At 43.8% G+C, this 13,702-nt stretch overlaps 1 protein-coding gene across 1 annotated transcript in view; it reads left to right on the forward strand.

The window, feature by feature from the left end:
* The first annotated feature begins 1,835 nt into the window (after positions 1-1,835).
* Positions 1,836-13,702, forward strand: part of DMRT1 (doublesex and mab-3 related transcription factor 1) — a 61,125-nt gene continuing 49,258 nt past the window's right edge. Inside the window, exons 1-2 of the mRNA XM_009641503.1 lie at positions 1,836-1,880; positions 2,436-2,619. Coding sequence (XP_009639798.1) covers positions 1,836-1,880; positions 2,436-2,619 — 229 coding nt within the window. The remainder of the gene's footprint in view (positions 1,881-2,435; positions 2,620-13,702) is intronic.

Consider the following 13,702-nt stretch of genomic DNA (forward strand, 5'->3'; position numbering starts at 1 on the left):
GGGGCGCCCCGGGGCGCAGCCCCCTCAGCACGGGCACAGCCGAAAGGCGCCGGCCGCCCGGGACTGCGCGGATCCGTTCTAAAACCTTCGGAGAGGAAGGCTTCTAGTTAACGTCAAACCGCTGCTTTTCAACGGGGTTTTAACTAGATAACGAATAATCCCGCCAGCCGGTTGGTTAGCGGGGATATTTTCGGCTGGTGGTTTCAGATTCGGTGTACCTGCTTCTGCTGATGCTGGGTGGCCTTAGTTGAGTGCATCTCTAAACTAAACACTTTTTTTTTTTTTTTTAATGGCTTTGTTCCTGATTTTGCGTGGAGTGGCTCCATAGATAGCTGTGTAGCTGGGTCACCTTAAATCTAAATGAGAACTCGGCAGTATTTGCTACCAAACGAAAGTGCATCCAGTTCTGTGTAGGAATAACTTTTTTCCTTAGGTGGTCCCGTTGAAGTCACAGCTCTCTGGCAATGTAAATGACCACTGTATTAGTCCTTGTGATCCTTATCTTTAAAACTTCATTAAGAGGCGTCCTGGGAGGGTAACTGGCTGCTAGCTTCAGCTCGAGTGGGATTCCACCTTCTCGTTCCTGCAAATAGCCCCGTGCAGAGAAATTAATTGGAAGGCGTTAAAGCAGCGGTATCAGACGCACCCACCCAGTTTGCAACTAAGGCGCGGTTAGAGCTCCGTGATCCTGCATGAAATGAATGTCCCACTGACAGATTTCAAAACCTTAGCAGCCCTGGGTTAAATCCTTCCCCACTTTTTTATCTAATTATTCAGTGCAGGTATACTAAACGTCCTCTGAACCCAATGGGAGCTTTCTTTCATTTAAATAGTTCCTCCTCATCGGTGGCGTGGCAGTTCCAGAAATTGTTATCCCGCCCAAGTTAATAAGAGCTTTCTCTGCCCGGTGTGAACCACGGAGTAATAAACATTGAGCCCTTTGCTGCCTGCCTCGGGGGAGGGAGCACGAAATGGGGTGTTGCCCACACAAGTGTCCAGTTCTGCACAGGCTGTTCTCCTGCTGCCCAGCCGCTTCTATCAGTCAGTGAATGCCTCCTGCTAGCGGGTCCTGGCGGTGGCCCTGCTGGGGGGTTTCTCCCCCCTGCCTGGTATTTGAAAGTGGCTTTGAAAGCCTCCCTAACTGAACCTTATCTGTGTAGGAGTCACCCATTGAAAATCTGTCTTTCCCCCTTTTGATATGTTTCTGAAATGAGCCCCTTTGGCGCTGGGTGGAATTTTGCAGGTCAAGGTTATTGGCTTGCGAAGCCAAAGTTACCCGTGGTGTTTGCAAGTCTACACCCCCTATTTGGGGTGCCTGTATTGCAAGAGCTGTTACTATTTTCTCTAACGGTATTACGCATCTGTATTAGAAAAATGTTGCTGTTGAACATGGAAATGGAGGGAAATCCCGTCCAAGTTACCCAGGAGAATTTCCAGCAAGAAAAGCCCATGATCACAGCCTGTAATCTGGGATAGATTTCAAAGCTTCAGATACAGTGCAAATCAGTCACCTGGCAAGTTGCAGGGTAGGTGGCTGTAAAGCCCCCAGCCTCGTGTTTAGCCCCTGGACAAGATGTCATACTTGGCACGGGAGGGTGGCTGTGCAAAACTGATCTGACAGTTCAGATGAAGCCGAAAGGCTCCTCTGTGTCTTCAGTAAGCAGGGAATGCATTTTGTTTGCATCCACGTCCAGACTGCATAGTGCTTGTGGGCTTTGCTGGTGCCAGCTAAGCTATGGAATAACATCAGTGTTGGGAAAGAAATGGGGAGCTCCTGCTGCTCCAGGCCTGGCCAGCTGTGCGCTGTGTGTGATGCTGGCTGAGATGCTTGCAGGATGGTTCGCAAGATTTGCTGTGCTGCTGCCACGATAGCTCTCTCCGTATAGTGTACTGTGCACTGAAATTCCCTTGAAGGGATAGATTTCCAGCAAAGAGACAGCAAGGGAGCCCAGCGAGCTTGGGCAGAGTAGCAGATTGCGGGTATAACCCCTCATAAAGAGGTGCTTTGTATTGCTGAAGGGACACAGCAGAGCCTTGCAGGCAAATGAATGTCTTACCCCCAGCAGCTGTGTATCAGCAGAGAGGAGGGTAGCGACTCTGCACTTTCCACAGTATGCTTTGCCTGAGGGCAACTGTGTCAGGTGAATACAGTCAGCTTCAATATCTTCATGTGGCCTTGTTGGAGGGAAATTTGTATAGCAACCAGCATTACACAGGTTTGTTCATACATGTTTGCACAGAAAAAGTGATTGGTTTTAAATAGCTCTATAACCTCCTTTTATATCTTCCTCTACCCGTTGGCTGGATCATGGCATCAACACTCCAGAGAGTACCAAGAGGAAAAAACCAGCCTTGAGTTTAAGTCTTTCATTGTTGCCATTATAAACTGTGCTCAACCCAGAGAGCACGCCCTATGTCTGTCTTCTTGTTACCAGGTTGCGCTGAGAAGGCAGCAAGCTCAGGAAGAGGAACTGGGAATCAGCCGCCCGGTGCCCCTGCCCAGTGCCCCTGAAGTATTCGTTAAGAAGAACAGTGGTGGCAGCTCTTGTGCCTTGTTGGAAAACGGCAGCCCTACGCACCCGACAAGTACAGCCATGACATCAGCTAGCGCACCGTCAGGTAAAGTGCTGGGAGAGCGATGCTCGCGGCTTGGGGCAAAGGCGGGCGTTGCGTATGCCTGCCTGCCGTTGCACCCCTTCCCCCTGCATGCAGCCGGCGGCGTTGCAGAGGGTCCCCTCTCTGAGAATGGTGTTGCACTGTTGGTACGGTTAGCAGAAGGGAAGAACCCAGGATCAGCCTTTCATATATTAATTGATTGCTTTTACTTGAAAATCAAAACTAGTTTGGTATAGACTGGCGCTGTACCTGAATTCAGTAGGGCGTGTACCTGCAAGGAGAGATTTATGAGGAGCTTCTCTCCTTTCTGCCAAAATCTGTGCTTCTGCCACAGTCCTGGCAACTGTGTCTTGGCTGGCTGTGCATCTTCTTCAAAATCAGAGAGTTTTCAGCCTTATATAGGAGCCAAGCGTGTAGGTAATGTTGCTGACTCCAGCAGCAGAGAGCTGCCCACCGTATGTGACTTGATGAGGTGGTACATCTGTTCTGCGTGGCCAGGTGTGATGAACTACGAAAGACTGACGCAGCCCTTCCACTCTACTACACCTTGCTGTATTGCATTTAGCCCTTGTAAAACAAAACAAAACAACCTCCAAAACCAAAAAACCAAAAAATATTTGTCTGCAGATTCAGTAAAACCATGGCTAAGCGCAAGCGCGACTTGAAGGCGCTGAAGTGAAGACTCTAGGCAAAATGTTTTTTCCTATGCAGAGCTTATGCCTGACAGATACAGCAGTTGAATATGTATAAACATGAAACTGATGTAATTGACTTGTGCTGTATAGACAGTAAAAAGAAAAAAGCAAACAAATGCAGAGGGAAGGAAAAGGAAATGCTGTTCGTTTTTAATCATCTGTGCTGTTGTCAGTAACACAGGTGAACATACTTCTTGGTAAAAAAGATGCTTCTAAAGTGGACAGTGCCTTGCATTAACTAATAAAAGGACAGCACATATGTGTGTCTGTCAAACGACATCACTCTGTTCTGCAGGCCATTTAAAGCCTTGTCAGATGGATTTGTTGCATCCATTGCAGACAGGCAGTTTCAGACCGATGTGGAGGAATTTCTTTGGGACGCTTTAAGAACTGGTTGATAAAACAATAAATAGATTTTTATTAGCTTTTTTGTTTTCATTATTGCAGTCATGTTAGTGTCATCTTTGAATCAACGCAATTACTTCATTCATATTTGTATTACTGCATGCTTTGTCTATAGACATGGAAAAAGCTGGCTAAAGATTAAAGTAGTATATTCAGTAATGTATAGAGATTGTGTGTAACTCAGGAGAACAAGAAAACCCTTGCTTATACAGAAAGGCCAAAAAATGAAATTATCTTACTGTAAACAAAATTTGCAAAAGCTTTGATCTTAATGTTTTTAAAATGCCAGTGGAGGTATTTAATTTATTAATCCTACTTTAATAATTAATTTCTTATTAAATGAATTAAATTATGATCTTCTAATGAAAAACATTGATTAAACAAGTTTAAAGCAATTCACAAGCTTGTATCAAGACTTGAAAGTGTGAAAATGCAATTCTAATGTGATTTGAATTGTTTGGAAATTTTTGGTCAAAGCAGTTGTAAATGGTTTGCAGTCATCTTCCTTACAGTGGGGTTTTTTTTGCGAGCAATTAAAATACATTGTTTCTCAAACATTTTACTAAATAATGGTGTGAGGGTGACAACATTTAAAATATACAACTTCATCTCCAGAAGGAAGATGTGGTTCCTTCCAAGAATCAAGGCAGGGCCAGCTGTGTGTATCAGAAATTGAAGAATCTGGGAATGAATAGGGAATTGGGTCCATAATTTTGTTTTTAGGCAGCTAAGTAGCAACAGAAATTCATGCTTAGCTCCAAAGCAACTACACTGCATAAAGTTCTGTCTCAAATAATTTTGGTGGGTTCATCTGTCAAAGGCAGTGTCTGTACTCGTGGGTATGGAATTAACACCACCAGTGACTGCATGCTGGTTCTGAAGCTGCAGAAGGTGCTCGGCGTTCAGCCAGACCGGTAGGGTGGCTTCGTAGGATGTCAGAGTACAGGCTTCACTCTGGAAAGTCTTGATTTTCCAGTGAGAAATACTGCTTCTGATGCTTTCGTTTTTTTAGCGTATAAAGGTCTTTCGTTAGATAGGAAACTGCCAGGAGTGATGTGACATGAAGTTTTTGTTTTAGGCATCAGGTTTTTTCAGGACTGGGTACTGGAAGGATTCTTGCATTGCTGTTTTATCATTTTACTGGTACCCTCAACTGCAAGCAAAATGAGAGACCCTGTTGGAGCAAGTGTCGCGGTGTCTCGGTTTGGGAGGCTGGGATGATGATTTTTCAAGAATTTACAGTGAAACCCTTTGTGGCAGGGGAAGTCAGCAGCTCCCTGCAAGCCCCAGGGGAACCGGCGGCTCCTGGGAGTGCAGTGTGCCCTGTACGACACGCATTAGACGGGGCAAGAGATGCTTTTGACAGTGGTAATTCTGTTCCTCCTGTAAGTTTTGGGCTTCACAAGAGCAGTTTTTCTTTTGGACTCCCATCACACAGAGCGTTGTTTGCCAGCAGAGGACTAATGTGTGAAGGAGTCACACAAATCAGACATAGTGCCAGAGAGAGAGTCTTTCCTCGCTGTATCCATTTTATTGGCAGATCAGAAATATTGTGACACCTGGAGAGACCAGAGACAATTTTTCAGATCCCTTTGTGACATGCTGTTTTTGAAAAGGGGAAAAATGAATTATCACAGTCATAGCGTATGGGTTTGCGCATTTACCATCTCAAGCTTGGAAACCGTGTTTACTTTGGATGGAGCATATCTTCCCTGCTCAAAAGCAAACTGGGAATTTGCAGGGTTGTTGGAAAGGAGCAGACCGTGGTCTCAGGGCATTAGCAGAACCTCTTGCAAACAGATTTTATAGTTTCTGTGCATTTTCCCTTAAAAAGTTGCAGGTTGCTGAGAGCAGAGGCCATTTAATTGTACAGAGCAGCAAAAAGTCATGATCCCAGGGCATCTAAAGTAATTGCACCTCCTTTTGTAGAGTAAGTACATCTTGTTAGGTTAACTAGTATGCAAAACTCAGGAAAAGATTATGGTGAGGCATTTAAAACATGCCTTTCAGACATACTCATTTTTTAAAACCTCTGTTCTTCCCTGTTCCACGTGAGTTTGGTACCTCTGCCATTTTAATACTTAGAAATCACTGGGGGGCGGCAGGGGGGGAAGCGTGATCATGAAACACCTTCAGGTGAGAGCTGCTAACACTAAGGGAAGAAGACAGCACATTTCACTTTTCCTCCCTTTTATTTGGTCCTCGTCACAGACTAAGGGTCATGTTTGGCATTTGGCGGATGGGGTGGGGTGGCTGCAATGGACGCCACCTGATGCCTGGAAGGTGCTTTAAAGCACCCCTTCTTTCTGCTGCTCTTGTGCTCATGTTGGCCCAATTTAGAAGCATCCAATATAGATGGGGTTACTGTAAGATGCTAAATGCCAGCTCCTGCTCCTGTCGGTTTCCCGTTGGCTTTGCAATGACCACGCATAACTGCATTGTTCAGGTGGCTTCCTAGCATCACTGGTTAACGAGTTAAACATGTCATTGTCAGCAATTGTGAGTAAGCTTTCGCTTGTTATTTCCCTTTGCTACATTTATTATGTGTGACAGAAACAAAATAGTGTTCTTTTTACGTTTCTGTAAGTAGGTGCTGCCTTCACTTTGAAACTTTGAGGAACAGATGGGGTTTTATCTGCTTGTAAATACGGACTGTAATTGGGTCAGTAGTAATACTGTGCCTAGTGAATGGTGGTACTGAGATCCCTTTGAACTTGCAGTGCCCTAGATGCCTCTGAAAACCCTGACTTACCTTCTTTACTCTTCCTTTGCTTTTTTGATGTCCTCTTTTGCATTGACCTTTTCTACGATACTGTATTGTGATTTCAAAAGTTGATGCAATGACCTTGCTGATGTTGTGCTGCATAGGTAATGAGTTAAAAAAAAAAAAGTTATTATAATTGGAAGATGTCCTGGCCTGGTTTTAAAAGAAGTGAGAAGTTTTGGTTTTGAAAGAAGGTCCTTTTAAGTCATCACAGCATAGTGTCATATGCTGTCAGAATTTTGGTTTTGTCAGAGAAATGTCATTCTAGTCAGCTGATGGGCAACTGAGGAAGCTGCCATGGACATTTCACCATGAGAGTTGCTTAAGCACTGGGACAGGTTGCTCAGAGAGGTTGCGGAGCCTCCATCCTTGGGGAGACTCAAAACTCAGCTGGATGGTGCCTGAGTGACACGATCCAACTGTGAAGCTGGCCCTGCTTTGAGCAAAGTTTGGGCCAGCTGGCCTCCAGAGGTCCTTTCCAAACCAAACTATTCTGTGAATTGGTGAAATGCCTACTTTTTTATATTGACATTAAGTCAACGAACTGAAATTTGAAATTTGGCCAGACTCAATACTGATCAGCATTTGCAAGCATGGGAAAGAAATCCTGACTCTTTTGACCTAAAAACACTCGATGATTAAACCTATGGTAGATTTCAACAGAAAATTAGCATCATGGTGGTTGCTAGGTGGTGGAGAGGATTGCTAGCTCAAGTGGCAGCATCCTCAGCAGGGCTGAGCAGTAAGGAGGAGGGAGCGTTAGTTGCTTTGCCTGCTTCTGCCAGAGCTAATCCGATGGCTGCATGTCCTCAGAGGTCTTGGTGGGTCTGCAGTGGTTACTGGTTCATCATCCTGCTCTTTCATTTTGTCTTTGTCTCCCCGTTAATGATGATTTTCTCCCACTGCACCCACTACTACTCCTTCACCAGTTTTAGTTGCTGGCTGCCTCTTGGTCCTGCCAACTCTCCTTCAATACTGAGAACCAAGTAGCCCCATCCATTGCTTCCTGGTGCTTTTCCTCAGCTTCTCCCACAGCCAGCAAATCTCTGTTCAAAAGAAAAGAGCATAGTGTGTCTTTACTGGATTGTAACAGCTGGCAAAGAAATAAGTTTTGCTTCCTTCACCTGTGAATAATGCCTTTCTGTTCATAATCATCTGTTTTTCTCCAGTTGGTTGCAGTTAAGATGAGGGAAAAACAATCGCATTGTGTGTGTCTCTTTTGAGAGTTTGTGAACTGTCTTACCTCTCTCACATTGGCATTATTTCCACAGCATGAGTTAGGCTTGGTCTTGGGAAGCAGTTGCTGTAGATGGTCTTCCGCCTGTATGGTGGTTTTTGCAGTTGCTAAATCTCTTCCAAGCTGGACTAGGTAAATATTCAAGGAGTATTTTGCTTTGAACAATCTTTCCTTGATTTAGGCTAAAACATTCCCCCTAATAGGCTTTTTTAATTTCTGACTGATACAACTATGTGATGAATGAAGCACTCTGCAGTGTGGTGGCCATGGCTCTGTAATTTTCAGTTCCTACTGAAATCACATATGTTTAGCGCAGAGATGTTTAAAAAGGCATTGCTCGTGAAGTAAGGGGGGCATTTCTGTCTCTCTCCACTGCTTTGGTTTCGCTGTACTTGGGAATGCTGCAAAGGAGTTTTGAGCATCTCATTATAAAAGGACATAGATAAATCTGAAAGGATAGAGGGAAGGGTGACAAAAATGATGTATGGCTTGTAGAAAAGGAGACTAAGGGTGGATATAACAGTCTATAAATATTTGAGAGGTAATAATATGGAGGAGGGGGAGGGATTATTTACAGTGCTTGAGACAGCATAACAAGGAGCAACGGCTTGAAACTAAAAAAAGACAAAATTAAATTAGACAGTAGACACTTTTTCTCCTAACTAGAAGTGCAATTAGCAGCGGAGTGACCTGCATAAGGACAAGGGGGTAAGTGAAGCATAATCAGGAGAGGTGTTTAAGAGTGTGTTAGATTACGGTCTCAAGTGATTAATATGGGGGTAAACTCTGATCAATGTGCAGGTTAAACTAGATGACGGAAATCTCCTGCAGCCTTGTCATCTCCTATATGATTCATTGTCTTTGGCCATTGTTTGACTGTGTTAAATAAATCGTAATGTTACAGGGTTCTGCATCCCCGAGTAGATGTTTCCAGTTAATTCTCCAGTTCTGGAGCCTGCAGCTTGCAAAGCTTGCACTTTTCCTGCTCCTCCTTTCAAGTAATATTCATTCATCGTCTTTGCAGCTCTGTGTGTGTGTGTGTGTGTAGGTGCCTGTGTTTTATCTGAACTAATGTCTGAGGTGATGTGCATGTTTATTCAGTGAGGCACAGACTGTCAAAAGTGTGGTATTTGTGTTGTGTTGGTGAAACAGGTAGAACTGGCAGTAGTTTTCAGAGTTAAGTCTCTAAATGAAGAAGAAGCAGCTCTGTTTTTCCTTTCAGGCTTTCAATCCTGCCTGAAGCTTCAGTGGAAGTGTAAAAATAAATAGTAGTGTAAAAAGGTTTGGAAAACCTCAGAGAAGATTGCTTTTCTTTTTCTGTGCAACTGGTACTGCGGGGCTCATCCAGGGCTGTCTTCGCCAGGGGCAGGGGCTGGGGAGAGCTTTCTGCAGCGTTTTGGGGAAGCAGTGACCTGCCCAGACCCACTTACTGTGGGAGAGAAGGGCTGCTCAGCCCCAGGGCTCCTGTGACTGCCTTTTGGCTGGAGGAGTGGAGGTGAAAACACACAGGCAGCTCAGCAGGTTATTTCCATCCTTCTTTCATATTTCAGGAGAGCTTTCTTCCCTTAAAGAACTGGGAGTATTTTTTTATTTTTATTTTGCGTTTTCCAAAATCTTTCACCCTAGGGCTTTCTGCCTGACTTTTCATGTAGCAGGTGAGGTTTCCAGCCATAGAGAGCTAACAGTTAGAGCAAGGTCCCTGCCAAATGGCATTTGCTGTGGACTGCACAGAGTTTACTCCCGGAGCTTGGGGCTCTCTTCCCACCGAAGGCCAGCAGGGCTGGTGGGCAGCCCCTATTGTTCCTTGTGCCTTGGATGCTCTTCTTTCGTCACGCTGGCATTTGCATATGTGCATTCACATTTAGAGAGTTATCTGTGCTGGCTTGTGCTTTCCATTTATCATTATGAACACTGAGATAAGGAATGGAGCAGGAGGAGAAGATGTACTAAGAATTTTCTATCCGTGGGCACATTATTACACTATCTGCAGCTAACCTCTTGCTCCTTTCTGTGTCCTTGAAACAGTTATTATGACTTATCTGAATGTGTGGGGCTTTCTTTTTGTTTTTAGAAAAGATACAAGTGGGGAGTGAAGGAGTACTGCATGCTTCCTTAACTGGGCACTGGTGTGATTTCTTGCTTTTCTTCACATGCTTGCTTATACCTTGAAGACTGCTTTCGTTTGCTTTCTTTATCAGCTAACTTCCTAATTCAGCCTGTTGGCCCACTTTCAATTTTCAGCAGATTTGTCACTTAATGACATGGGGACTAAACTGCAGTTTTGAAGGTTTGTTTTGTAGGAATGCTTTTTCATATGCTTCTTCTAATGCCTCTTTTTTTTTTTTTTTCTTTTTCTGAATTTTGCTGAACTTTCTCCTGAGATTGAGTACCTGCTAGTCTTTATCAGAGTTGTGAATAGCTCAGTTAATTAAGTACAAACATCATCCGTGCACTTCTGTGCTATGTTTTCTTGAAGAGCTTGCAGAGAGTCAGTTCCGCACTGAGCTGCTCTTCCTTTGCAATGAGATTGGATGCCTAATTATTTTATGATTTTTTTTTTTCCCAATTCCTGTCTCTAGTCTCTACTCATACTATTTCCGTTGCTTACAGCATAGGCCACCACTTGCTGACCTGGATGCCTTATAGTCATGGGCTCAACTGAACCTCAGCTGATGTAAGTCACTGCAGTTCCAGTGGCTGTGTATTTTTGTCTATGAGTTGTGCATGAACAAAATTCATTAGTGATCAATTTGCATTTGAATGGAAGCAGATTTTGTGATTGCAAATGTTGTTGCATCCATGCAACACTGGTGATTGTGTAAAAAAGTGATGCACGTGATTTTTGTTCACTTGCCCAGGCCCAGTGGGTGTCTTCAGTGTTCTTTACTACTCCTGATTTTAGCTTTTCCGTCACGTATTAGGTAGACAGAGTGAAAAAGCCCTCCTGTTATTTCTTGTTGGTCTTTTTTAGAAACCTTTTGGGTTTCTGTCATCATACAGCTTATAACCAAGCATGGATTTCAGCTAATTCCAACCATTGTCCTACTCCCTTTATTATTTTTAGTGTGAGCCATAATGATTTTATCCTGGTCGTATTTCCTCCAAGGTCTCCTATCTCAGACACTTGTAAAGCCTTCCCTCCCTTCTAATGTTGTCTTTGATCTCTTGTTAATGACTTAAATCCCTTTACGTTTAATCCACACCAAGTTTCTTTCTCCTTCTCTCAATTTGCTTCTTTGCACCTGCAGGTGTCTGGGCTGTTTTCCATCACTGTCTAGAAATCTAGTTCTCTTTCCTAATTTCCTTTATCTTTTAATTTCTTCCTCTCTTTTTTTTTTTTGAATGGTGTTGATTTTAAGTTTTGCTCCTGTTACATACTTGAGTAGCATGTTGGATGTCTGATTGCAACAAGTTAAATGTTTGTAAATTTCTTTCTCAAATAAGGTACCTCAGGATGAATATTAATAGGTATACGTATATATGCACACATAGTAGTCATAGTCCCAGCTGTTATACTGAAGATTGGAAATGGCACTTGTTTCTCGTGCTCCTAATTTTCTGAAGCCCTCATTTTATTGGTCCTGATCCTGTTAGCTGTCATGAATGCTAATAATTTTAGGTATGTAAATAATTCTGCTGTCTCAGTTCAGCATGAACAAACATATGCTGGAGCATTAAAATAATGCCTAGCATCTTCACAGATTCAAAGTCATGTTCAAAGACTTCGAGTGCTTTTTCTTTACTGAAGCCATTCTTTTTTGCTGATGGAGATTTGAATATTATATTTAAAGACCAAAAGTACAAGTAAGGAAAGATCAAGCATTGCCCCCCAGCTTATGTCAAAAGTTCAACTACTCTGCTCTAGTCAGCGCAGAAGATGTTGAAAGTGGAGTTTGCTGCTGTAGACATCTTATTGAGGGCCTGAAGCTTGCTTTAAGTATGGAAATAAAAATTATTTTCTGTAGGTTTTGTTTCTTCAGCCATATTAGGAAGATTTTTAAGTTGCATGCTAAATGTTTGCAGCAGATCATTTTTATTAAGTGTATGCTAAATGTGAACAAAATGTGCCCTCTCCAGTTCTACTGAAATCAGTGGTGGTATTTCAGCTCCTCTTAGCTGGAGCTGGATTGGGCTGTGTGTATGACTGGGAAACTTACTATGCCAAGTTGCAGTCTTCTGGCTGGGATTCCTCCCTCCTTGTTTTTTTCTCCCAAATCACATTTTCCTTTGAAAGAAAATTGGGTTTTGTTAAGCTTAAAATTAACTAAAAATCTTACATTTGGGAGTTTTTAAAATTGTATTTAGGAATGCACACACAGAGAGTTAACAGCCATTTGGCCCATTATGGGATAATAATGCTACATGTAGACAAGAGGAAGAAATGCTCAATTTTTTCTGATCTTTGCTTTGAAGAAAGGCAGATGATACTGCTGTATATGGAGATGGTGACATTCTGCTTTAATTTCCAGCAGTAGCTGAAATCAGCAGGATTGGATTACTTGCATGCAGTATTTTAAAACAAACAAACAAACAAACAAAAAAAACCACCAACCCCCCAAAACCAACAGAAAACCTGGCTGAGGGTCTCTCTGGTCCATTAATACGGATTTCCAGTAAGTATTTTAACATGGGGGAAATTCCTAAGGCCTGGAAGAAAGCTGATGTCATGCTAGTGTTTAAGAAAAGCAAGTGTGGTAGGATGGGTGGCTACAGATCTGTCAGCCTGACATCAGTTTTTGTGAAAGTAGTGGAACCATCCACAGCAGACTGAAATGTGGGGGGGCAGCCGGGGCAGGGGAGAAGCGGAAATGCAACTGTTAAAGGATGCTCACACAATATGAATTAACAGAAGTTTATGGGTAAAAGATTCTGTCAAGTTAGTAATCTTTTATCATTGCAGAATTGCTTGACAAAGTGACATATTGATGCAGTCAAATTCTGCAAAGCATTTGATTTTTGTATCCCCTGACATCTTGATTAGGAAACTGGATTGACAGAAAGTCAGTATTGTATGTGTTACATGGTTTTGAGAAGGATGTTCCTATCAGCCTGAAAATGTAGGTCTGAGTGGGGAATCTGATGTGATGGTGTTTCTGGAGAAGTCTCACAGGGACCTGGCTCTTGGCTGTAAGCTGTGTGATCTTCCCATTGGTATCTTGGAAGCAAGCCTGGAATTGCCACAGGTTGTCTTGGTAGGTGATAGAAAGGTGCATGGCCTGGCAAGTGGTGGGGAAGACAGAAGCGCATAGCGTGAGGGCTTGGCGAGATGGTTGGTCACATGCAAACAAGACCCACTTTAACCCATACCAGAAGTGAAAAACGGAGGAATGTCTCCCTGAGAAATACGGTCAGTGTGGAAGAGCTGGTGGCCGTGAGGATACTGTGCTGAATATTGGTGGTTCCGGGTGGAAAAGGATGACCAAGGACTGGTACAGCCCTTTCAGACAGACCTGGGAAGGAGGCTTGGTGTCTTCTGTGCCTAAAACTGGTGAGGTGCCCGTGAGACTAGTGGGACTTCTTCCCTGGTGACCTTGTATGTGCAGGAATGTGGGGTTTCAACAGATACTGGAAGGCTGATCATTGGTAGTTACTCGGTCAGCATGCCACACCAGGCTCAGGAATGTCACTGAGCCAAAAATGATGGAAGGCTGGGAGAGAGGGCAAGGGAGGTATCACATTTGTCTGCCCTGTTTGTACTGTTCCCTAGGTTTCTCTTTATAGATGGTGGTGGGGACATAGCCATGGTCTGAACCAGCACACCTGGGCTTGAACTTGTAAGGGCTCAGACAGGAGATGCAGGAATGATTAAAAGACCAGAAAACATGGAAGCCACTGAGGTGCAGGGCTCTGGAGCAGAGGATTGCGCCGAGGGACCCTTCCTAAAGCAGCAAAACCGTGGCAGCAAAAGGCAAAAAAGCACAGGGCGAGAGAGGGGACCCCAACCCCCCGCCCCCTCCCTGGGCGGGCAGGAGTGGGCTCCTGAGG

Source organism: Egretta garzetta, unplaced genomic scaffold, assembly GCF_000687185.1.
Source record: "Egretta garzetta isolate BGI_Z169 unplaced genomic scaffold, ASM68718v1 scaffold596, whole genome shotgun sequence".
Lineage (NCBI taxonomy): Eukaryota > Metazoa > Chordata > Aves > Pelecaniformes > Ardeidae > Egretta > Egretta garzetta.